We start from the raw sequence: 26048 nt of genomic DNA on the forward strand, positions 1-26048 counted from the left end.
GAAAGCTGCTCTATAAATCGTCCTGGACTCGCCAGTCTTCCCTCAGAGCCAATAGAACAAGACTGCTTTCCTGTGGGTAGGGCAGCCCTTCAGCTTTGAGAAGGCAGAGCTAAGGTGCTTCTGGTCTTTCTGGTCCAACAGGCTGCAATTCCTTCAACCATGCGTTCAAATAGATAGGTAGAATTTAAGGAAGTTGGACCTTGGAAGGCACACATCATGTGGCAAGAATCCCTGTAAGAATATCTTGAAGAGAGGGATGCAGCCTTTGTGTAACCATTCACAATAATGGTAATGGCGGAAGAGTGGCATCTCATTACCATGGAGAGGCAGTCTATCGCGTCACTTGGCAGGTCTGGCCACAAAGTTCTCTGTAGCAACTTGATATTTGCGTACTCCCTCTCCTTCTATTGGCATGGGGCTCATTGACTAAATGCCTCTTTCACTAACCTTTCATCACCAAATCCCAGAATCCCCCCAAATCTCAGTATGTAGGGTACTCTCAGAAGACTGAAAGTCCTATAATTTATAGGTAACACTTTAGGAGAGTCTTTAAACCAGGAGGAGTCACAAGCTGGAGAAGTCACAGAAGGCAATGACTACTATTTCCCGTGTTCACAAAATTTCTTCATGTGCTGATGTGGGAAATGCTGGCTGTCTAGAGACAGGTGTGTCACTTGAGAGGGACAACTCTGGCTGCCCTGTTCTTCGGACAGAAACCCAGAGCCTAGAGTGGTCCTGGGTTAATAATACCCCTTCACAATTCCCTCCTTTTCATCCATCACTACTTCCAACAGACTGATGCAGTGTCTCTCAAAATCCCCCCCCCCCCTCACCCCCGCCCCCCCCCCCCCAGCTGCCTGGACCCACGCCCTCATGGCGATTGAGTCTGCCCCATCTCTCATGGGAATGATGGAACAGCCCCCTAACTTGCTTCCATGTCTCTTTTTTTCTAATCCACCCTGAACTCTGCTACCAGAGGGGTTCAGACCCCATCGTGGCAATCCACTGCTTAAAACTTCCTCTGGTTCCTCCCTCTGCTTTTAAGGTGAAGTCCAACTTGTTGGCCTGGCTTTCACCGATCACCACTATCTGCACCCAAACTGACCCTTATGTCTGAGCTCTCTCATGCCTCTTTGGAGGTTCCAAATTCCACCCATACCAACACTGGATTTGCATTCTTCAGACATACTCTGTTTTTTCTTGCCTTTGCCCAGGCTGAGCCTCTACATGGGATGTTCTCCCTTTTTACACCTGGGAACTGTCCTACAACTTTCAAGATCCAGATCAAACAAATCTCGAATGTGAAGCCATCCTTGAGCCCGTCACCCCAGGGTCCCAGAACATCATACATCCCTCATTTCTCGTCTCGTCATGCATTTTATTGCGTGTTTATATGCTCATGAGCTCCTCCAGGGCAGAGGCTGGCTCTGTTTCATATCTGCATCCCTCCTGCCCAACCCCCATGCTCAATAAATGTTTGATGAATAACTGAAGGAAAGAATGTTCATCATCAGAAAATTGCTCATCAGAGCCCTGTACATCAGTGTTGCCAAGAGATGTTTCATCAAATGTGGTTTCTCAGTGTCAGTATCTAATGCTGTCCTGATTCATCCTGAAGCATCAGAAATGCAGAAGTGCTTGCAAGGGATAGAAGAAAGGCATTTTATTTGTTAAACAGAAAATCAGGGTATGAGATGGAACACCAAGATATGCAAATGCCTATCTTCTTTGTAGGAGAACCTGAGAGAATCGTGCTGGATTATTTTGAAATTAATTCGGCCTGAGTGTCTGTGGAGTTTAAATGCAGCCCTCAGGAGAGTAAATAATGCAGAATGTGAAACCGGAAAGGAGATTGGAGATGCACCAGTAAAAGCTCCTTTCAGCCCAACTTCTGCACCAGATCATTCTAGTTGGTAGGATACCCATGTAATTTGCAAAGATTAAAACCTGTTGCAAGAAAAGTAGCCCAAGAACACGATTTAATCACGTAAGAGGCTTCCAGCCTCCTCTGGCCTTGTCAACAGTACTTCCTAACCAGGGAGAGCTTGTGGACAGATTCCGGTTGCTTGATAAACATCAATCATTTTGCATTAAACAAAAAAATTCACATATGTTAATCTTTAAATACCAGGCAAGAGTGGCTGCTCTGGGTTTGCAAATGAGGGATTTAAAAATATTATTTCCAAACAGTTCCCCTTGGTAGAAAGATCAAAGATGTGACTGCCAAACCACCCTGGGAGTTAATTAGATATATATGTAAGTGGCTGAAAATTGCCCAGGCTCCAGGATTCCACATTCCAATATGGCCTGCTTTGCCGGTCACTGTGTCCTTTCAAGTAGGAACCACATGGGGCTGCCTGTTCAAGGCCATGTGCTGAGATGAGAAAAGGAAAGAGCTAGATTTGGGGGTGTCTTTGCCTTGAGTATGTCCATTTTAGGGGGGGATGTTCCTTTCTCTGCCCCGGTCAGGGATGGACAGATGAGATGAAGGCCAGCCAGGGGCACCCAGGCATCTGGGACTGGAGATGGAGAGATGAGTCACTTCAGCCTGGGACCTTGGGGGCATGTCTGTCTATGAGGGTTGGAAACAGGCGGAGGTGCCTGTGTGTGTGGGGCTGGGATATGAAGCAGCCTGTGTTTGGATGCGACCAGCCTATTTGAACTCCGGCTCCATCCTTCAGGCCCTATGATCTTGGCCAGGTCACTTCATCTCGTTTTGTCCCAATTGGGATGGAGTTGCTATGTTTATGAACACTGCACTTCATGAGGTTGGATGCAGCGGAGCTGAGGAGCTCTGTGTCCCTGGTGGTTCTGGACCTTTTTGGAGGAGCAAGGCTTCCAAAGAGGCCAGGGAGCTCACTTCAGTTCAACAACACTCATATCCTGGTGACACCAAGTCTCCAGCGTGGCAGGTGAGTGGCTGGGCCATGATCTCCAGGGGCTATTCCGGGGCTGCCCGGGGCCGCTTTCCCTCCTCCCCGTGAGCTGAAGCAGCATGTTCAACTATTAGAGGACTCCCAGCCACACGTGTCAATCTGCCTGACCCACAACCACCAGAAGCTGGGCATCTCGGTTCAGCCTCAGACCTTGCCCTGAGAGGAGATCTCGGTGGCCAGGTAGGGCCATAAGGACCGTGGGGCCACTCACAGAGGAGAGGGAGGAGGGAACAGCTAAATGTTCAGACTGCATTTCTGCCTCCTGCTGGCTCTTCTTCCTGCCTCTCTCCCCCTTCTAGAAGCTCCCCTTCCCATTCAGCCTCACAATCTCTGCCACAGGGGCATTCAAAAGCCCACACCTACACATGCCAGTCCCCTGCCGCACATCTTCCTGCCCACAGGCTCAAGTCCAGGCTCATGTGCAGCGACTCCCAGCCCCCCGTGCCGTCCAGGCCCCACTACACCTGACTATCCGCAGCTCTCTGAACATAGCTGGGGTTTGATGCTTCACGGCTTCTGCACATGCTGTTCCCTTTCCCTGGAATGCCCTTCACTATTTTCATATGGAGCACACTCCTACACATTCTTCAAGGTTCAAGCTAAGTGCTGTCTCTTCTGAAAAGCCAGCAGCCCTGGTCTGGCTCCCTACCCGCCATCTTCCTGGACAGTTTCTTCAACATTCCCAGGAGGAAGCTGAGCTCACGGGCCCAGCAGGCTTGGCTGAAGGCAGCAGAGAACGGCCTGATGTGAGCCCCTGCCCAGCCTCCCTAGATGGTATGATGTCCACTTCACCCCAGCAAAGTCAGCCCCACTCACCTCCACAGGAATATGTGTCCATTTCCCTCTGTTGCCTCCAGTCTGCAGGCCGATTTTGCACCTAGCCTGAGCTGGGAAACACCAGCCAGCAAGCACACATCCAGCCTTCCTCCCTGACCACATGCCTCCAGCCCTCTCTCTGCCTGAGGAGAAATACAGCCCCATCCTGTGTCACTCAGGGCTAGACACCTGGCAGGGGACAGTGACAAAGGCTACCGCTGGGCAGAGTGTGGGGTTAGAAAAAGTGCTTCAGTGAGAGAGAGGGAGGCGGGAGGAAGATGTGCCCCGTATTCTCAAACCTCAGCCCTGACCCTGACCTTCTTCCCAGTGGCCACTGCTAAGTAAAAAGGAGAACCTGAAATAGTTCGCGGATAGTACCCAACATGAACACGTTGGGCATGTTATTTACCATCTTTGTGTCTCATTTTCTTCATGGTACCTACATGCAGCTGTTTGGAGGAATAAATAAGCAAATACACGCCCCGTGCTTAGAAGTTCTGGCACAGAGTAAGCACTGTATGAAGGCTGGCTGCCATTCTTACTGGGACAGACTATTACAGTTCACCACACAGGGAGGAGCACGGCAGGAGCCACCAGTCCTGGTGCACCATATTCCCTCTCATGGAGCCCCATACATTATGCAAGCCCAGCCGGGACTCGGAGCTGCCCCACACATCTCCCACCTGCCCTTGGAAGTGCTCCCATTTGGCTCCCTGTGCTGCTCCCGAGCCATCTGCTTTCCTGGGGGGTCACAAAGCCCTTGTCTGGACTCTGGCTCCTGCTTTCTGAGTAGCCCTTAAATCTATGGCCTTGTTTCGAACTCAGTATTGACCTTCCTCACTCATTCAGGACCCAACTCAGTCCTCTGGATGCATACACCCAGATCACGGATCAAATGTTCCCCTACCCATAGAATATGATGCAGCCGGGACCTGTCCTGCCCCCCCTCACCCCACCCCCCCCCCCACGGGGAGAGTAACTGCCAGTCCCTTCCAGTGCCCACCAGCTTCCTTCTCCCCAGGGTGGCAGCAGCTTGCTGGGAGGCTGAGTCAGGGTCTCTTCTACTCGGTCCCACGAATACACCTATTCCCTTTCTGACTTCCCTGGAAGCTTCTACCATATACAGTCCTCTGATGCCTTAGAAGCCCCTGGGCCCCCTCACTTCCTGTTCTGAACACTTCCACTGCACTGCCTGGGAGGTGGGTGTCCCTACCTATGGGGGAAAACTGGCCCTAACTTAGTGGAATCCTGGGGGCTGAGAGCCTCTGGGCTGAGGCCCAGGTCCTCTTCAAAGTTGAATCATGGTGGGCCATCCCAACTGGGCATCTTGATCCTTGGACATCATTTTGTAACTGGGCTAATGGAGAGCCGGAAGTCAAATATGGGCCTCAGAACTGATGGAGGCTTAATACAGGAATGCCTCCTGTTCACCATTGTACACACTGCCCTTTGAGGAAGCCTCCTCTCCTAGAGTGAGCCCATTCTGGGAGGAAGGCAGAGCAGGGCACAGACCAGAGGTGCCTCGGCACTGTCTATACCTGGGACACTGGGCTTCATCCCAGGAGATAGGGCGTGTGGAGAGGAAATGTGAGAGTTTAAAGACAGAGAGGTCTAAATCTAACTTCCAGCCCTGATCCTTACTGTGTGACTTTGGGCACATGACTTCCCTCTCTGAGCCTATCTCCATGTATCTACAAATTAAACAAAACGATAATAAAACAACAATAACAACCACAACAACAATTCCCCTTTTAGCGCCAATATCAGGAGCCAATGAGCTAATGTACATAAAATGTCTGGCCCATAGTCAGTGCCCAGTAAATCCCGGGAGTCCCAGCCTCCCTGTTGCCACCATGTCCCTTTCCTCCTTGTCTCCTCCCACATGCTCCCTGGCCCCTTAGATCTTCTCCCCCCTCTGCTTTCCTGCTGCCCTTCATGGGGGCTCTGGGGCTGTTACCTGAGAGAACTGCCAGTGAAGCTTCATTCTCTTGGCTTTGGCATAACTGCACTCGATGAGCCGTGGCCGACTGTTGACATCCACCAGGCACCGGTTGTCATCATCGTCGACCGTGGGGCTCAGGATGCCCACGTGGATCTGCTGACTGCTCGTGTAGTACACGTTCTGGGGGTGGGGGAAGAATGTGGTTAAAATGCAGTGGCCAGAGAGATGAGGGGCGGCCAGTGGGTATTCTCCCTGGCAGCTAGTGAAGAGAGTACAGTCCAGTGGTCTTCAAGTTATTTTCTACTGCAAAGGGCAAGAAGAGGAAACCCTTTAACATCATGATCCAGGATAGTATCTGGTCCACATGTGTTCTGAAACAAAATTTTCAGGAAATAAAACTTATTCTTACCATATGCAATGCAATCTGATATTTTCTATTCTATTCTTTCAGTGAAAAGCATTGGTCATAACCTTTCAAATAGATTTCACCACCCACAGTTTAAAAAGCATGGCTTGAATCCATTATTTGCAGGCTTGCTGACTTCCTCCCTCCATAAATATCTTGTGCAAGATACTGTGGTTGGCCAGTAGATAAAGAAAAAAGACCTGTGCCATGCCTTAGGGAGTTCAGAGTCCTATAAAACATAATTTCCATCTAGACTAAGACTGTGTAGACCAAGAATTGGCAAACTTTTTCTTAAAGGGGCAGGTGGCAAGTAATTTTGGCTTTGCAGTGTGTTGGGAGGTCCTGAAGACCACTCCCAGGTTTGAAGATTTGATAGGGCTCACAAGACTCAGCACATATTTGTACTCACAGCTGTGAATTATTTTAGCAAAAGGATACAAATCATATTGGCAAAGGGAAAAGGCACCTGGGGCAAAGCCTGGGGGAAACCAGGTGGAAGTTTCCAAAGGTACTCTCCTAGTGGTCACAAGGATACACTTAATTCCCCCCAGCAAGTAGCTGAGAAACACGTGCAAGATGTTTTCTACCTGGAAAGTTCTTAGAGACTCAGCTGGGCTTTTTTTTTTATCAGGGCTGGTCATGTACACAGCCTCTGCCAGGCACATACCAAAATTCCAGATTCCCAGAAGGAAAGCACATGTTAGCACAAACTGTACATTGCTTGTACAGTCTGGTTAGGCATAGTGAACCACTCTTATAGATCTGGGGATGGTGGGAACCTCCTGAAATCCAAGTTCCAAGCAGGCCTTTCAAAGGACAGCAGTCAGCCCCACTGTGTTAACTCTTTTCTGCACAGAAGGCCATACAGTCTGAAAACTCAACTCTGCCATTGTAGCATGAACACAGCCACAGACAATACGTGAATGAATGGCTGTTAGGAGAATGCTTCAATTACAAAAATAAGGGCTGTGCCATGGGCTGTAGTTTATTGGCTCTGGTCTAGAAGAAAGCCACAAGACCCTTGGCCTTCCAAGTTTCCAGTCTCTTCCCTCAACCTTCAGTCATGGTTCCAAAGAAAAGGGCTCTGAGGGAGAAGTCATAAGGTTCTGTGAGTTTTTCTCTTCATATTACTAAAGAAATGAACACCCCCACTTATGATTAAACCCCAGGGGCAAATTGAGATACTACATTTCTTTGCTTTAGGTTAGAGTTCAGGGTGAGCCCTCTTGTTATCTTCATATATTAAAACATTCTTATTGGTAAATATTTTTAATTCCAAATAAGAATATAAAGCATTTCTTGTTTTAGTAGAAGAGGGACTTATATATATATATTATATATATTAATGTATTATATATGTATATTATGTATATATTTTAATGTTTATTTTTAAGAGCACAGGCGGGGGAAGGGCAGAGAGAGGGGGAGACACAGAATCTGAAGCAGCAGGGCTTGAACCCATGAACCACGAGATCATGACCTGAGCTGAAGTCGGACACTCAACTGACTGAGCCACCCCGGCACCCGACATCATTAGAAGAGGGACTTTTAAATGTGAGTGTGGGACATAAAAGGGATTGTGGGGTGAGAAGGGCAGTGCAGGGAAGGTAGGTAAGGAGTGGTCCTTGGGGGCATGTTCTTTCTGACCTTTGGAAGTCCAAGGAGGGCATGGAGAGGCAGGTAGGATCACCCTTCAGACATAAGAAGATCCTCAGGCCAGTGTATCAGTCAAGGCCCTAACTGGAAACAGATGGCACACTCAAGGTGGGGGAATCCAAAGAGGGTATAATAAAGGCACAAGTCTCAATGATGTGGGTAGGATGTAAGGCAACCATAGGGATAGTATAGTTCCCTGAGAATAATAACATGGGGCTATTACCACTCCTAGACCCCAAGGGATGAGAGAAGAGAGAAGTTACCAGAATCTGTAAAAGTCATCTAGAGAGGGTTGACTTGGAAGAAGGCTTCAGGGATGGAGGGGTTTGATGAGTGGTGGTGAATAAATAACCCAACTTTACTCTCCCCCCTCCTCACTTGATTCTTCTGCTGGGTCAGCCCATTGGCAGAACCCTGCTGGAAGCCAAAGAACATGGGAGCCCACTGAAACATTCCATAAAGTCAGAGTCCTAGAGTAGAAGGAAAGGATGGAGAGTGGATCTGGAGAGACAAAGAGAAGACACTCATTACAGGAAGGATGCACTCTCTCAAATCATCTTACAAGTTATCAGATTTGGGAATCCATGGAAATAGGCATTTAACTACTGAGATGACTGATTCTACCCATAATAGAGGTGACCAAAGTTCTGAGCAGAGGCCAAATGTAGAAGGCCTGGCTCCAGCGTGGACATGTGACCAGAACACAGGGGCAAGAGGGTCCTATTCAGAACCCATATTGAGTGAGAGACCCTCCAGTGTGTGGTCTGGATTTCCAGTTCACCACTAAGGAAAGCCAATGACCTGTTGTGGCTTCCAGTTTATTGGAGGTGAGGGAGAATATGATGACTGGTCAGATTTACGAATTTAAATAGATGCTTGTAGACATCTCATTCCTCCATCCATCCACCATCCATCCATTCATCTGTCTGTCCAACAACAATCTCTAAGTTGAGATCTGAGGATAATAGAGATGAGAAAGCTATAGTCCCTGTCCTGGATGATCCAAGAGCCAAGGTGGGGAAACTAACATTTCAGGAAATAATGGCTCTAATCACACTAAAATGAGCATTGTCTGTGCTTCCTCCATTCACCTAACCCAACTCTCGCTCCTTTGAAAATAGAAATAAAAACACCACCTCCTGAAAGCCTTCCACGAATATGCAAAAGCATGGGGCCTCTCAGCCTGCCACCTGAGCCTCTCTCCAAAAAGTGCAGAGCTACTCATGACGTTGGGTTGAATGCCCCACGCTCTCTCCTCAGGACAGAGTGTAGCTCTCAGTCACCCTGTTTACTGGGACCCAGATTTCCCGAGGCTCGGCAGTGTGGGCTGCCTGACAAGGACAGCTAGGAAGCTAGTGACTGCCATCCTTCTTTCATCGCTGTCACCAGGGCCTGACTCTGGTCTCCGGGGCAGGTTGTAGAGACACAAGCGGCTGTGCAGGTAATAGCTGAAATCAGTTTTATTCACTTAGCTGCTCTGAAGTGCTTGGGGGCGACGCTTGGAGAGGCACGCGTGCGGTTCCTATCTGGCACAGCTGTCACTGGAGCTGCTTATTGCTCCGGAGTCTGGGAGAATCATAACAGGGACAGACAGTTGTTATTTAAAAGCAAACACCAAAGTGCATCTTGAGTGGTGTCACCATGAAGCTTGCAGAACAGAGAGAGAGATTCGGCAGAGGACGCTCTCAAGTGGTCCCTTGGGCACCTCAGAAGTCCAGCCAGCAGTGGATTGAATCGGTAAACGGCCTGAACACAAAGGAGGGGCACCAGTTTCGTACAAGATGCCCCACTTTTGGTACCAGCAGGCCCAGGAAGCACCGCTACACTTTCTGAATAACGGGGAGCCCGGAAGGTTTAAGCAAGCAAGGACCTAGAACTGTGGTTCTCAGGGAGGGGTGGTTTTGTCGACCAGGGCATATCTGGCAATGTCTGGGGACATCTGTGGTTGTCATGAGAACAGGGGAGGGACGCTGCTACTGGCATCCAGGCGGTAGAGGTCAGGGACACTCGCTGCTCGACATCCTACCCCGTACCCAACAGCCCCCCACAGCGAAGACTGACCCGACCCTGGATGCGCAAGAATGCTGCTGTTGAAAACCCCCGCCTTAGGTGGCTAATAACGAAAGCTGAGATGTTTGTAGCTCCTACTCTGTGCCAGAATCAAAGTCATTTGCATGCTTTATCCCACTGAATCCTGAAACAACTCTGAGGAGGGTGCCGCTGTCGTCCCCATCTTGTAGATGAGGAAACTGAGGCACGGGAAATTAAGTAAAAGTCCCACAGGTGGAGAGCAGTAGCTGAGATTCAAACTGAGGCAGTCTGACGCCAGAGCCACACCTGTGACTTTTTACCTCGCTCGCCTACCCACCTCCCTTGGGTCAGGGCAGCTCTAGCAGCCGGCCCAAGGGGGAGAGGCCAGGAGGCTGGCTTGGGAAGCTTCCCCTGTGATCTACGCGAGCCTGCACTGAGGAAGCAGAGGAGGGCTGGTGGCGCCTGTGGTACAAGAGGGTACAAAGCGCTTAGCCATTTTGGGATGAGCACTGGGTGTTGTATGGAAACTAATTTGACAATAAACTTCATATATTGAAAACAAAAACAAAAACAAAGTGCTTAGCCACATCCTCCAATAACTCCCCAGTCAGCAGCAGAGGGGGAGCTCATCCTGCCCGGGGATGTTTTACAAACCCTGGGGGCATAGAAACAATAGTCTGACCCCTTGGCTACTCCCCAGCTGCAAACTACTGACTCCGCTCATTCTTCAAGCAGCCCCATGAGGCCTGAGGCAGGCCTTCAAACCTGAGCCGGCACTTCCTTCTTTTTTTGTTTTTAATATGAAATTTATTGTCAAATTGGTTTTTCATACAACACCCAGTGCTCATCCCAACAGGTGCCCTCCTCAATGCCCATCACCCACTTTCCCCTCCCTCCCACCCCCCATCAACGCTCAGTTTGTTCTCAGTATTTAAGAGTCTCTTATGGTTTGCCTCCCCCACCCTAACTTTTTTTCCCCTTCCCCTCCCCCATGGTCTTCTGTTGAGTTTCTCAGGATCCACAGAAGAGTGAAAACATATGGCGTTTGTCTTTCTCTGTATGACTTATTTCACTTAGCATCACACTCTCCAGTTCCATCCACGTTGCTACAAAAGGCCATATTTCATTCTTTCCTATTGCCAAGTAGTATCCCATTGTATATATAAACCCAAACTTCTTTATCCATTCATCAATTGGTGGACATTTAGCTCTTTCCAAAATTATGGAACGGGCACTTCCTTCTGATGCTTGGAAGGAAAAGGGAGAAAGCACATGCAGGGTGACAGAACAGACACATCCGTGTCTTGGGGCTCACACCAGTGGCATTTGCCTCTCCCTCAGGCCAGGGGCAGGAGTCATGACTAATAGCAAAGCCGCCCGCACACTCCTGCCCTCGGGGCCACAGAGGCAAGGCCAGGCAAACACCCCCAGAGCTGGAGGTCCGTCTTGCTCTGTCACTATATCTCCTGGACAAGCAAGGGCTCCCACCCTGACCCCTGTCAGCTGTCCTCAGCATCCCTTCCCTACCCGGCAGGCATGGAGGTGGGACCTGCTTGTGCCAGAGACTGAGCTATGGCCTTTTATAAGATCTGCCCTCCACCCCTATTAAACAGCACCTCCCTGACAGAAACTGCCACTGGCGGCCGAAACTTCTCCGGAAGGCAGGTGGGAGAAGAGAAGAAACATACTTTTGTGCACCCATATGCCAGGCCCTCTGCAGGGTACTTTCCATATCTGCGGTCACCTTCCAGTTGTAAGGATAAGGAAACTGAGGCTAAGAGGCTGTAAACACTTGGCCAGAGGCAAAGGCAGGCAGGTGCTCTCTCCCCGCTGCCTGGGGGAGGCTCCTGGGGAAGGCAGAGACCTTGGCAATTCAGTGCTTTCACCCCACTCTCGGGTGGGCCACCCCAGATGGTCTCGTCTCCCCCAGCCCTCAGCAGGGCCTCCCCAGAGCAGAGGCCAAGACGGGCAGAGGGAGAGGGACGAGGGTCTCCCAGGCAAGTCAGGAACATGGAGCAAAATGGGGTTTGTTAAATGACTTAATAATATGGTTTCAAGGTGCAACAGAAGTCCCAGCTCCCTTCCAAACAAAGGCCAGGTGGATTTTGAGCAGCTTTATTTCCTTCATTAAGTGATGTTTCCTTGGCAACACTGCCGGGCCTACTGAGTGGCTGCCCTTGAAAAATAAGGTAAGGTAGAGACATTGAAAGACACGGGGCAGCAGTGGTGGTATTTGGCTGAAAACTCCCTCAGCCTAGAGGGTGGTGAGGGGATGGAAGGCAGAGAGTCATTGTGGGACACTCTTTACAAGAGGTTCTAGAACCTACCACAGGGAGAAAACTTTATTTGCAGGGTGCTTTCATGGGAAAAATGACCGAGGGTGAAGCAGGGTCTTTGTGGTTATTTCTTTGGATACTTGCAGGATATCTGTAGGTACCCTGGAGGATTGTTGCTGCCCAACAAAGACTTAAGAGACCAGCTCTCTGTGGGGGTGGGGGGACACACCAGGGGAGTGAAAGTCTTGGGGTGGAAAATTACAAACAATGGTGCAATTACAAAGAGTCAAAATGGCAGGGGCGGGGAGGAGGGCTGTTGGTAAAGATCACTAAAGGGAGAGCCAATCTCTGGGGCTACTGCATGGTGGGCTTCTTAGAGGAGAGGATGGGTGCTGGGCTTTGGAAGAAGAGAAAGATCTGTGAGCAAATGAAATGGGGGAGGAGAGAGGGATCAAAGCGACATACTCCTAAATGCAATCAAGCTAAGGCATTGCCCTCTACCTTGCACAGTAGAATCACCTGGGGAGCTTTGAAAAGTATAAATCCGGGGCGCCTGGGTGGCTTGGTTGGTTAAATATTCGACTCTTGGTTTCAGGTCAGGTCACGATCTCAGTTTGTGGGTTTGAGCTCTGCAAGCTCGGAGCCTGCTTGAAATTCTCTCCCTCTCTCTCTGCCCTTCCCTGCTCGTGTGTGAGTGCTCTCTCTTGTTCATGCTCTCTCTCTCAAAAAATACATAAAACTTAAAAAGTATAAATGCGGGGTGCCTGGGTGGCTCAGTGGTTAAGTATTTGACTCTTGGTTTCGGGTCAGGTCACAATCTCACAGTTTGTGGATTTGAGCTCTGCTCTGTAAGTAGGGAGCCTGCCTGAGATTCTCTTCCCTCTCTCTGCCCTTCCCTGCTGTGTTTGAGCACTCTCTCTTTCTTGCTCTCAAAATACATGAAACTTAAAGTGTAAATCCAGGTGCCTGGGTGGCTCAGTTAAGTATTCGACTCTTGGTTTCAGCTCAGGTCATGATCTCCTAGTTTGTGGGTCTGAGCTCTGCTCTGTGAGCATGGAGCCTTCTTGAAATTCTCTCTCCCTCTCTCTCTGCCCTTCCCTGCTCATGTGTGTGTTCTCTCTCTCTCTCTCAAATTAAAAAATATATATATAAATATAAAACTTAAAAATTCAGGGGTGCTTGCGTGGCTCAGTCATTAAGTACTTGACTCTCAGTTTCAGCTCAGGTCATGATCTCACAGTTTGGCTTTGAGCTCTGCTCTGAAGGTGGAGCCTGCTTGGAATTCTATCTCCCTCTCTCTCTGCCCTTCCCTGCTAGTGTGTGAGTATGCACACACATGCTCTCTCAAATATGAAACTTAAAAATACATACAAATTAGGGGCACCTGGGTATCTCAAATCATAAGTATTTGACACTTGGTTTCAGGTCAGCTCGTGATCTGAGTTTGGGTTTGAGCTCTGCTCTGTGAACGTGAAGGGTACTTGAAATTCTCTCTCTGACCTTCCCTGCTCATGTGCATATGTGCATGCTCGCGCGCGCTCTCTCTCTCTCTCTCTCTCTCTCTCTCAATAAGGAAAAGGATAAATCAGTTTTAGCAGGTGAGACCTAGGCATGCGGGGTGTTCCAGGTGATTCCAATGTGTAGCTGGGGTTGAAACTAGCTGTATGAAGGACATTCTGGGGCAGCCCAGGGAGGAAACATGGGGACAGCACTTATGACCACCTGGATTCCAAGCCTCTCATTGTGGGACCAACGGGGATCCCCATCTTCAGGGGCATGGTTTCCAAGACTCTGATGTGGGTGGCCAAGGTGGTAGGAAGCACCACTGTTTAGGACCATAGTTCCTAAAGTGTGGTCCTAGCATCATCTGGGAACTTGATAGAAATGCACATTTTGAGCCCAACCCCGGACCTGCTGAATCAAACTCTGAGCGGGGCCCAGGAGTCTGTATTTTAACAAGCCCTCCACGTGAGTCTGTGAACATTTGAGAACCGCTTGGTCCAGGTGAAGGTGGTCATGTGGGACAGAGTCAGGTGGACCCGCGTCTTCACTCAGCACCTCCGCCCTCCCTTTGTAGCTGGGGAACCACTCTAAGCCTCAGTTTCCTGACCTGTAAAATGCGACTGTGAGGATTATGATATTGATGGCCCCCAGTCTGGCCACAGGGCCTGCGGGGCACAGAACAAGGCAGGAGGGACGGAGGTCTTCATAGGAGGGCAAGAAGAGACACAGGGAAGGGACTGCTTCCAGCTGCCCTACCCCAACCCCCTCCTCTCTGCCTGGCCAGTGGATCTGTGGGTAAGAATTCATGGAAACAGCAGGCAGGGAGCAGGGGGAGGGGCAGAGAGGGAGTAGAGGCTTGCTTTATTAAATCTCAATTTAGAGTAGTGACTCTGACATCTGTAATGTGTGCTGGAAATGGGCTGTTTGTCCTCTTTACCGAGAATGAGCTGCTGGCCCCTCTGCAGATAGGGCAAGCTGATTTAAGGGTTTGGTTACTAGTCATTAACCCCTCGACACAGAGGTTAGTTACAGTGCTGAGGGCTGTGGGGCACTGATGCTAAATCAGCAGTGAAGGGGAGTCATTTCCAAAATGATCTCGTGTTCACTAAGCACAGAACCAGGTACATCAAGGGAATGAAAACCTGTATAAACATTCTGTTTGCCATAGCTGTGAAGGAGCACAAGTGTGGAAAGCAAGGTCCCTAGCTCAAGGCCTCCCCTCCCCCTCCTCGTAAGCCCATTTCCCTGGTGGAGGGGAACAGGTGGGGCTAAGCACGTGAGTCCCCCGGGTGTGTGTGGGGAGGTGTATAACCGGCACTCAGCACATCGATCCGGTTTAATTAGCAAACACGCCTTCGTGCCCACTAGCGTGTGGCCTGAGACGGGCAATGGGGAAACAGGGGAGAAAGACACATGCATCCTCCCTCGGGGAGCCTGGTGGGGAGACAGGCCTGCTGTGAAGGGAAGAGAATAGCCTCATGGCCAGGCTTAGAGCAGAGTAAGAGCAGGTCAAAATGCCAGAGGGGCCAGAGCTGGAGTGATTTACTCTGTCTGGGGCTAGTTGGTGAGTGAGGAGTTTCGAGAAGAGCCGAGGAGAGAGTAGTTTTCCCAGACAAGTGACAGGGGTGAGGGACTGCTGTCAGAAGGGACAGGACAAGCCAAGTCAGAGGCTCGGCACTACCTTGCCATGTTGGGTGAAAGAGGGGTCCCTACGGGGGTGGGGAGAGAAGGCCAGACGAGCAGCTCAGGGCTGAAGAGTTCAGACAGCACATGTGAGCTCTGACTTCAGGTTAACTGTCCGTCCCGCCTCACAAGGCTCTCCCTTGTGAGCGCCTATGAGGAATCCTCAGAGTGGTTTGGGTCAGAACCATCCAGGGTGCCCGGAAAGTGAGCTGGGGTAGAGGTGACATGGCCACCTCTGCAGGCTTGTTTGGAGGAGGTCGCTCATGAGGCCATGGGGAGAAAAGTGAGCTTTGGACTAGGGTGTTGTGTTGGAACATCAGACTGAGTAGAGACGACTAAGCAATGCCCGTTTTCTGCCCCCCACTGTGCACCTGAGCAGGACAGCCAGGCAAACAGCTGCTCAGCACGATTTCTGGGCTTGGAAAGTTTGACTTAGATTCACAGCTTGCGTGTCTCATTCTGGGCCTTGTACCCACAGGGGTACAAGAGAGATGGTGGCAGCCATCTCTCCACCACGGTCTATGAGGCTGTTTGCAGACCAGTCAACCCAGTCAGCAACCTGAACCCCTCACCTAGCTCTGCCTTCTCTTTCTGTGTCATTCTGAGCTCCTGGTGTCGCCTGGCCTCCGTGTTTCCCCTGCCAGCCCCTTTGTCCCCAGGAGAGAGCCAGGCAGCAGGGGTCATCCTGGGCTTCCCACATGGAAACCTAGCAGGAACGGATTACCAGTGAGAGCAGAGACCAACTGGAGGAGGCCACTGCAGGATTCTTGATGCTAGGAACTTTATCTGCTATCTTGCAACAGCATTTTGCCTCATTTGGACCATAATGGTAGGCCTATTTCAGTTGGCTGGTCAGGGTACTCCATTGCCCTGGTTCTAGAATGGACATGTTGATCAGTCTGGGTCAATAAAAGTCCTCCCTCAGATTTTCTATTTGTGGGATCATGCTGGAAGGCTCTAGGCCCCGAGCTACTGTTGCTTTCTTCCTCAGGTAAATCAGGGAAGTCCCTTCCTCTTGAAAATAGGAGAGACTAAGGTTACATATGAAGGGAACCATAGCCAGAATAGGAGGAGGGCAGGCAGGGGGGAGAGAGAGAAGAGGAGGAGGAGGAGGAGAGGGGAAGGGAAGGGAAGAGTACAGCAAGCTTCATTCCTGCCCCTGGATCCAGCCCTGCCTGAGGTTGGAGACAGACACGGACTTGTCCGTTAGAGGAGATAAAAACTTTTTTGCATTTGAGTGTTGGGTCTTTGTCATTTGCAACTAAGAGTCTTGATTAATCTAGAATACCCAGGAGACCTTTCAAGAACCCCCAAAGGGGATGAACCAAAAGGATCAAATCACAGTGGTCTTTAGCTACTGGGTGAATGTAAGTGGCATGTGTGTACATGTTTTATTCATTTGTTATAAAGCAAGGCACCTGTTTTAATAATTACTGAAGTTCATGAATTTATGGTTTTTAAAAAAAAAATTTTCAACATTTATTTTTGGGACAGAGAGAGACAGAACATGAACGGGGGAGGGTCAGAGAGAGGGAGACACAGAATCGGAAACAGGCTCCAGGCTCTGAGCCATCGCCCAGAGCCTGACGCGGGGCTCGAACTCACGGACTGCGAGATTGTGACCTGGCTGAAGTCGGACGCTTAACCGACTGCACCACCCAGGTGCCCCTATGGTTTTTTGTTTTTTTAAACAAGATAAAGATCCCCCTCATGTGCATGCCAGTATGCTTTCTTTAGTGAGTGAAAAGCTAGTGGGCCTGGAGGTTCACATAGCCTTAGTAAGCACCTAGGAGTGGGCTGAGCATCTGAATATTACCTATCATGAAAGTATAAGAGAAGCTGAGAATTTCAGAGGAACCCCAAGTTATAGGAAAATAAGATTGGTGTGGCCCAGGATGAGACTAGGAACAGGTGCCCTGGACTGGGATCACTGCCTGAGCCGTCTTTTTCTGCAGCCTCCTGTGTCTGGGGAGCAGTGCTTGCTAATTGCCCCGACCTGGGCCTTAGCTGCTCATTCAGGTCCTGCTGCTTCCCCTCCCTCGCTCCTCCCGCTCTCTGCCTGTGCATTTCACAACAAGGTGAGAGGGTGCAGGGCCAGGGACTGGGGCAGGCAATTGTGAAGAGGTGGGAGGGGAGCGGGGGTCATCGCACTTGGCCTACAATGAGCTGGAGAAACACCGATGAGGCAGCTCTGTGGCTAAGACATGGATCCATAAGCTCTTACTGCTGAGGCCCCTGGAGCTGTCCCCATTCCTGCCACCCCTACCCCGTCAAACTTCCTTTTGAGTCTATGTAGTGAATTACCCAGGTTTTCTATAATTGCACCCACCCTTCATTTAAAAAAATTTTTTTTTTAACGTTTATTCATTTTTGAGACAGAGAGACAGAGCATGAATGGGGGAAGGTCAGAGAGAGAGGGAGACACAGAATCTGAAACAGGCTCCAGGCTCTGAGCTGTCAGCACAGAGCCCAACGTGGGGCTCGAACTCACGGACGGGGAGATCATGACCTGAGCCGAAGTTGGATGCCCAACCGACTGAGCCACCCAGGCACCCCCCACCCTTCATTTTTAACCAAAGCTGCCCACGTTTGTTTTAGTTGTTGCTGTTGATAATAACTCCCTCCCCTTGCATGAGCAAACAGCTCGTTTGTTCACTCGGACATTCGCTATCTTCAAGAAATTTCAAACACCTGCTGGACTGTTGGGTCCCGTTTTGGTCCCTATTTTGGAAGGTACTGCTCAGAGTCCTTCATAGCTGTATCTGCTTGTCTGATACAAGCTGTGTCTACCCACTAACAAACAGCTAAAATGGAGCATATCATGTGCACTTAGGAAAATGCCCTGGCATTCTTCATTTCCAAAACACAACCGTCTGCCAATTTGCTATCAGCTGGTGACAGTCAATGCATGCTCTTCAACCACTTGAACAGATTGACTCACTGCTCTGTCCTATGAAACTCCTCCTGTGTTCCCCTCCCGACAGAGCTATTACATGTCCCTGCATTGTTAGTGTCAGAATTGGCCACATGCCTTTAACGAATGGGAGTGGGAGAGACATGCTCCATTTCCAATCAAAAGCTTTAAGAGCAATTGTGATCTACCACATCTCTCCTCACTCTCTGCCATTGGACTGACAGCATCCCAGATGGGGGCTGCTGCTTCTGTCCCAGAAAAAGGAGAGGTGACACAGCTGGAGCTAAACCATGATGACCATAGAGCATGAGCAGGAAATAAGCATTTCTTGTAAGTCACTGAGATTTGGGGACCATCAGCCTAAGCTGAATGATAAATTGATACTATATGAGGGGTTCTATGAAACTCTAAAATATGGGACACTGACTTTGGGGCCAGAAAGTGGGCAGTGAGGAACCATCCCCGGAAGCTGGAAAGATGGCGTCCTCTTTTATGCAGGGGTGAGACATCTGGTATAACTGTTGCCTGTAGTAACTTGGTGGACTGTGCTTTTGATGAAGAGCATGCCTGTGTTCCTATTGGCTGCTTTTGACAAGGCTGCAAAAGGGGAGATCAGGTCAGCAAAGACTTGGACATGTAGCACGACCGAGAAATATTTGTTATTGTAAGTCACTGGGATTTCGAGGTCATGTGTTACTGGAGCATAACGAAGCCTGAACTGACCAACACGACGATTGTGCTATGCTCCCTCACCAAATAATCACACAAAAATAGAATCACAGAATGTGATTCAGGACCTTCAAACAACAAAGGACTTCAAAATAGATACCAAGAAAACTTGATCTAGTGGAGGGAGGGTAAGGAGTTGACTCAAGAAAGATTGACTCTGGATCAGAACTGCCTAATTTGAGTGCCCCCTCTCATTGTTCACTAGCTGTGTGACTACAGACCATGTATTTGGCCCATTCATTCTTTCAATTTACTCATCTGTAAAAGCAGGCGATAATAACGGTACCTGTCGCACAGAGTTGTTGGGGGAATTGTATGGACTGAGCACTGGTTAGTGTTAGCCATTAGTAATGTTTTGTAACCTCTCTCCCATTGGGTTACCAGTTTCCCGAGGGTAGGAACCATGCTGGTCTTGCTCATTATTGTATCTATTGTCCAAACTGCTGTTTGATATATGATCTATACTCAAAACATTAGCTGATTGAATGTGTTAATAAACTATTCCAGGGACCTTGAACTCCAGGTGAGAAATCATCCAGGCTTCCTCCCTAGTACCTGTTTCATGTCACTCAAAGACTCCTCTAAGCTCTCTGTTCCATTTTAGACCAGCACCTTGGACAACACCTTCCATATAACTTTGTGGATTAATAGTTTAGACAGAATGGGATTCTCTCTCTCTAGGACAAGATTCTCAATATTTGTTCCCAAGACACCATCTGTGCCACACCTAATTCTTACCTGAACCCATGAGCAGTGATGGGGGTGGAGGGGCAGAGAGCTCAGTCATTTGGTGGCACACCACAACTGTTATCCTGCACTGAATTAAGAGTTTAGAATATTCCCAGGGAGGAGGGGTTGGGGGAAGAAGCGGGGAAGAGAGAGTGTATGTATGTGTTTGACCGAGATTTTAACATGTGAAGTCAATGATGGTCTGGACTCACCAGCAATCTCCGTGATCAGGAAGACGGGGGACAGAGCATGGAAACAAAACCTGCCCATTAAGACCCAGTAGGGAGAAGTCCGCTCAGAGATATAGAGCTCATGTGGATGAAATCTTGGTGCCTGATTCTGATTTGCAAATGTAAATCTCTCTTGTGCCTGATCCAACACTATCTGCATCTCTACCTCCCTCTGCCCTGAGAAGAGTATGACCTGTTTTACTGGGGAACAAAGGTCCAGCTCATGTCTTTACTAGATGTTACAGACCTCAGACAGCAGTGCCAGATAGATTGCACTATGATAAGGTATTAGGAAACTGAGGCCATTTGGGGGGAGATTTCTTTTCTTGCCACACCTCAAGACAGGTGCTCAATAAATATTTTTGGATAAATGAGTGAGCAAATGAATGAAATAACACAGTGAATTTGAAAAGCCATTGTTCTATATTAGAAGAATGGCCACAGTTTTCCCCATTCTTGCATGCAGACTCTGCCCTGTGAGGCTGGGCTTGGCCTTGTGACTTACTTTGGACAATGACAAAATTTTCACAGCAAATGTGATGCAAGCAGAGACTCCTACAGGGATGCTTGCCCTTTCTTGGTGCTCTTAGAAACCCCTGTCACTGCCATCATGTGAAACAGCCTGGATCATCCTTTTGGATGATGAAAAACACATGCTCCAGACCCTCCCTCCTTCCAGCTGACAGCCAGCCAACCTCTGGAGGCTGACTCAACTAGCTGACCAGCATTTGGCCACAGATGCCTGATTGAGCCCAGCTGAAACCATCAGAAGGCAGGGCCAGCCCACCCCACCCCACCCAGCTCAAATTGTTGACCTTCAGAGTCTTGAGCTAAATAGATAGATGTATCTTTTAGTTTAAATTTTTATTTTTTGAGAGTATGCATATGTGTGCCATGTACAAGCAGGAGAGGGGCGGAGGGAGAGAATCTTAAGCAAGCTCCATGCTTAGCACAGAGCCCGATGCAGGCTCCGTCTCATAATCATGACCTGGGCTGGAATCAAGAGTTAGACATTCAACCGACTGAGCCAACCAGGTGCTCCTAAATGGATGTATCTTAAGCCACTAAATTTTGGGGGGTAGTTTTCTAGGCAGCAAAAATGATACAGGTAGCTCCTTTCACAGGCATGTTTGTTAAATATATGGCACAGAGTGTAGGTACTCAGCAAACTGCTGTTACTTTTTCCTCCTGATTAATGAAAATAATTATACTAATGATATTATTTAATGACCTCTATGTCAGTGAAGCTAAATGCTTCACAGATACTTCTTCCATCCTCAAAATAACCCTGGATAAGTGGAATATTATCATCTCCTTTTTTAGGTGTGAAAACTGAATTAGACGGAGGTAAATGAATGCAGAGCAAGCAGCAAAGCTGGTAACTGGACTCAGGTCACCTGGCCCCCAAACTCAGCTCCCAAGCACTACAATACCCTGCTTCTTACTAAAGGAGGAAAGGAAGGTTCCATTCTACCCCTTCCCACCTGCGGCCCCACTCCTGAAGTGCTCTTCCTGCTCTGCTTTTGTTTGTGCACATCCTACTCTTTGTCTGAGGTCCAGGTGCGGCTCCTCCTCCAGGAAGTCCTCCCTGACCTCTCCAGGTCACCATGACTCAGCCCTTTTTCTCCTTGGCAGCTGGGACTCTGATCCTTCCAGTGGCAGAGGGGAAAGCTCCAGGAAGCCCTGCTGATCCTGGGCTGATGTGACCGGGATGGGGTTCGTTCACTATGAGAGCCTTAGGGGAGGGTACTTTGTGGGGCCCAAGGTGACTGCAGTAGCTGCATACAAGGAGATGGGGCTCCCCAATCTGATTCTGCTGTCCCTTTCCTTCCAGCCACCCTCTTAAACATCTGGTTTAACTTTTGGTGTCTTTGTGGGGCTTTCTCGTCCTCTCTCAACCCCTAATATGCTCTGTGCTTCTTTCTTGGCCAATCTTCCTTTGCTTCCCCCTGACTCTTAAACCTTCCCCAAATGCCTACAGAACACCCAGTATCTTTCAAGGACAGTCCTTTCCAGCCAAAAAGGACTTGTCCTTTCTCTACCCACACATGGCTTTTCCCGAAGGATAATGCTACTCTTGTGGGCTTTGACTCTGCTGCTTCTCCCATCAGGGACATGAGGCGGAGCTGGCAGTCTCCTCTCCCTGCAGCAGCGCCCCTTCTCCACCCCAGCCCTCCATCCCGTACAGAAACCTCCCCTCCTTAGGCCTCAGCCATCAGACCCCACTTATGCGCTGCCCGCTTTGTGCTTCTCACCCAAGTGCTTCCCAGGCAGTCCTCTGCTACCCTCCCACCGCTGCCATCCCACTGGGCAGCTGCTCAGATGATGAACGGCCCCACCTGCACTGGGACCTCAGCCACGGGGAGGGCCACCTGTACTGCGCTTCAGTCACTCACACCCGGGGACCCTGGCTCTCAGTGCCTGGAACTGTTATCCCCTGAGATCTTCCCCTCCTCTGCCCTACGTTCCCCCAACCACCTGTCATCTTGATTACTCATTCTCTCACTTCCCGAATGCCTGCTCATCAATCTGACACCTTTGGAACAAGAACCCTTTTTTTCTTTCCTCCCCTACCTTCATTTCCCTCCCAGCCTCTCCACATTCCTGAAAGGCTGCACCCACATTCCTTCAACTATCCCCTTGCCAGCACCTTCCAGTCTTTCGTTCCTTATTCCTTCCGCCTTTGACACCCTGTGAGCCCCACCTCTGCAGCTGATTCGCCTTCTCCACACCCTCTCCCGGGATACTGGGCACACCCACGAAAAATCATGGCACGGGGCACACGAGACCCTCCACAGACTCATGGTTTTCAACCTCAGCTGGGCCCCTGCACACCGCCCTCCACGCTAGGCCTTCTGGTGTGCCTCTGAGCCACCCCCCTCCGCGGGGTTTCTATACCTTCTCTACTCTCGCATACAAGCAGAGCCCCCATGCTTGACTTGCAAGACAGCCTGCAAACTCATTCCTCTTGGACAAACGTCCATCCTACCCTTGAAGTCCAGGACCAGCCCACTGGCCTTGGACCCCATCCTCTCCTGTCCTTGCTCTTTCCCCACCCAAGAATGTTGCTTCATTCTCTCCCCATATGAGCCCTCTTTCTCTACGGACTTCCTCCTCTCAGCCTCAGACACGCTCCCATATTGCTTCCTTTAAAAAGCAAATCAGAGTACACATGTTCTCTCAACATCTCACCCCTCTTGGTAGCCAGCTTCTTTTTCTTTCCATCCCTTCATAGCAAACTGAGGGGGAAAGGAGTTTACACTTGCTCCTGGTCCTCACTTGCCTCCCTGGATGAAGCCCTCTACCCACCATATCCTCCTGGACATATCATGACCACCTAGCTGTGAAGGCTGAAATGCTCCTATAGCATCAACCGTCCTCATTCTTCACAGGTAGGTACCAGCTCAAACCTTGCCACTCTAGAACCCCCCCTCTTCCCCCAGAGGAACCAAGAAGGTAAATCCCGGCTCAGTCCCCTTTATGATCATCACTTAAAAGGCTTTAATTTTCCATGGATTCAATCATTTCTTTATTTAATATATATTTGTTAAACACCTATAACGCCCCAGGCAAATATGACTGAGTGACTTCTGAGCAGCTCAGGATATTCTGAGGAGCTAAAGATACTGCAGAGACATAAATGTGTTCTGTAGCTCAGTTCTACAAGAATTAAGACCAGCAAGGCCTTTTTCCTGCAGAAAAAAAATGTTATGAAATCTTCCTTTTAAGCGTGTCCTTCACCCAAGTCAACCTCCACTCCCACACGTGTTCCTGCATTTAATAGTGTATTTTTGAGCAAGAAAAAAAAAAATAAAGCTGTTCTGGTGATTGATTTAGAGGGCCCGGCTCTGCTGAAATTCCCAGTATATTAACACAGTGCTAACCTCAAGGACTCCACTAACGCTCTACGCTGGCAGACTAATGCACAGCGATGAACAGATTTCAGAAAAAGCAGCGGGGACAAAGGCTGTGTGGTGACAATGGAGTTAGTTGGAAAAAATCAAATAGAAGAACCCATTTATGCCCGTAATACATTCTGAACACATCTCCTTAGGAAATTTCTTGAAATAGGCTAGCATGTCCACAAGCTGCCCTGATCTAAACACCACTCAGACGTCCCCACTCCATGCCACCAACCATATCCTAGTCCTGGAGCCTCGTTTCCTATGTTCCTTATCACATTCTCAGCCAGGGGTTGGTACCACCCTCCTCCAGGGCACGGGGAAATGCACGGAGGTGTTCGGGTCCACACTGATGCTACTGCTGGTTGATCAGAGTCCAGCGAGGCTGAATGTCCTGCACGGTCAATGGGAGAAAGCTCTCTTGCCTGAAGGTTGAGTCGAAAGGGAAGGCAGGCTGCCTCTGTGTGCCAGCAAGCATGGTGGCAGGGGAGGCCTTGATGGCCGGGCTCTCCTTCCCCACTCCTGCCCAACCTGCACCCACAACAACTGGACCTCATCAAGAAAAAGGCCCTGGATCTGGCTTCCATTTCAGTGGGGGTGCGTATATCTCTCAAGCTCCTGTCTGTAGGTCCCCACAAAAAGATAGTGGGTCTAAAAAGCGATACTGAGCCTGCCAGATCTTGACTATTAATAACTTGTATTACTAACAAAAACAGCAACTGCTATATAGTGACTGCGGATTTACAGTGTACCAGGTGTCGGGCTGAGAGCCTTATGTATTTCTCCACCTAATCCTCACAAAACCTCTATCAGATGGATGTCTGTAACTCCATTTTACAGAAGAATCAGGCTTCGGGTGAAGGCTGGTAAGTGGCAAAGCCAGTGCGGCCGGGCAGGCTGCTAGGAGGTCTTTGTTAGGAAGACTACCTTCAATTACCCAAAAATCCAACTTTATGAACCGAGTCATTTACTAAGTGGAGGCGCACTGAGCGCCTGCTCTGTGCCAGGCAGTGTGCTAGGCTCAAGGGATTCACTAGAGGGACAGGCAAGTGCCTGCCCTCAAGGAGCTTGTGATCTAGTGGTAGAGCATAAGTCTGTTTTACAAGGAGACAAACTGACGACTAAGGGCCCACTGTGATTAGGATCACATGTGTCCAGATACTACAGGAGCTGTGAAGCAATCAGATGGTTGCTGAGATTTGAGAGTAACTAGTGAGAACACCTAGGATAGGGTGGTCTGGGGAAGTGGACTTTGGCTGAGACCTGAAGGGTAAGAACGGGGGAGAAGTGGATTGACGCTTTGCTCCTGGAATGCTGAGACTAGATGTCTTCCAATGGGGAGGAAGGGGGAACCCCAAAGGCAGGAGGCGCATGTAGGGAGTCCTCATGAGTCAAGAGAGGGCTAACCCACCTGCATTCTGGGTCAGAGCCCAGGGTGGATGGGGAAGGGCAGTGCCAGCTGGCTAGTGTTTGCCAATCGCCTTCAGCCTAGTCTCAGGAACCTGCCATAAGTCCCTTCAGGGAGGAAACTGCAAATCAGACTCCCTTTTCCTTTAGATCCTAAGAAGAGCAGGCCTGGTGGTAGGTTAAAACCTCCCACCCCTATAGGGTCACGGCAGCCTTTATTCGTCCTGCAAGGACACTCTGAACCCCTCCAAGGGGCAGCACCAAACTGTGGTGGCTTCTTGTCCTGTCTGCCCAGAGAACTCCCTGAGAGCAGAGGTCACAGTTGATGAAACTAGGGAAGCAGTCCTCAGGCATGGCTCTGGGCATCGGCTTGGCATCTGTGCCAATATAATGCCACCAGCTGGGAATCCCATGACCCTGAACAAGTTACATTACTGCCTGGAGGCTGGTTTTCTCCACTGTACAAATGGGGTAACAACAGAACCTACTTCCCAGGGCTGCTGAGGGCGTTAGCTGAGATTATGCACACAGAGCATTTAGAAAGATGCCGAGGAGCAGTAAACAAAGGTAAGCTGTTGTTGGTATTATTATCTCTAGGCAGACTAGCGAGCTCTCAAAAGTGTGGGGACACAGCCCTAATTAGAATAGGAAACCCACCTTACTGAGCAGGGTCCTGTGCCAGGCTTGGAGTGAGGCACATATGGGTGTGCTCCTTCATTTAAATTTGGCATCCGCCCCATTTGACGGATCAGGAAGCTGATGCGAGGGGTTGGGGGGCGGTGAAGGGATTTGTCAGCACAGAGCCAGGTCCAATGTGGGATCTAAGTTCAGCGGCTCTGATGCTGGTTCAGCGACCTGTCCCCAAGCTAGAAGCCTAAGAAGCAAAGC

The 26048-nt window shown here is 49.6% G+C and overlaps 1 protein-coding gene across 6 annotated transcripts in view; it reads right to left on the reverse strand.

Annotated features, from left to right (window-relative positions):
- GALNT18 (polypeptide N-acetylgalactosaminyltransferase 18) overlaps nt 1-26048 on the reverse strand; it is a 354140-nt gene that overhangs the window by 10539 nt on the left and 317553 nt on the right. For 4 of the 6 annotated variants that reach the window (XM_047823538.1, XM_047823537.1, XM_047823541.1 and 1 more), the window contains one exon: nt 5710-5874. In XM_047823538.1, the coding sequence (XP_047679494.1) occupies nt 5710-5874 (165 nt within the window). Of the gene's footprint in view, nt 1-5709; nt 5875-7747; nt 9323-26048 lie in introns of those variants that run through there. The other 2 variants (XR_007144870.1, XR_007144869.1) reach the window with 2 other exon arrangements.

Source organism: Prionailurus viverrinus, chromosome D1, assembly GCF_022837055.1.
Source record: "Prionailurus viverrinus isolate Anna chromosome D1, UM_Priviv_1.0, whole genome shotgun sequence".
NCBI classification, from domain to species: Eukaryota; Metazoa; Chordata; class Mammalia; order Carnivora; family Felidae; genus Prionailurus; species Prionailurus viverrinus.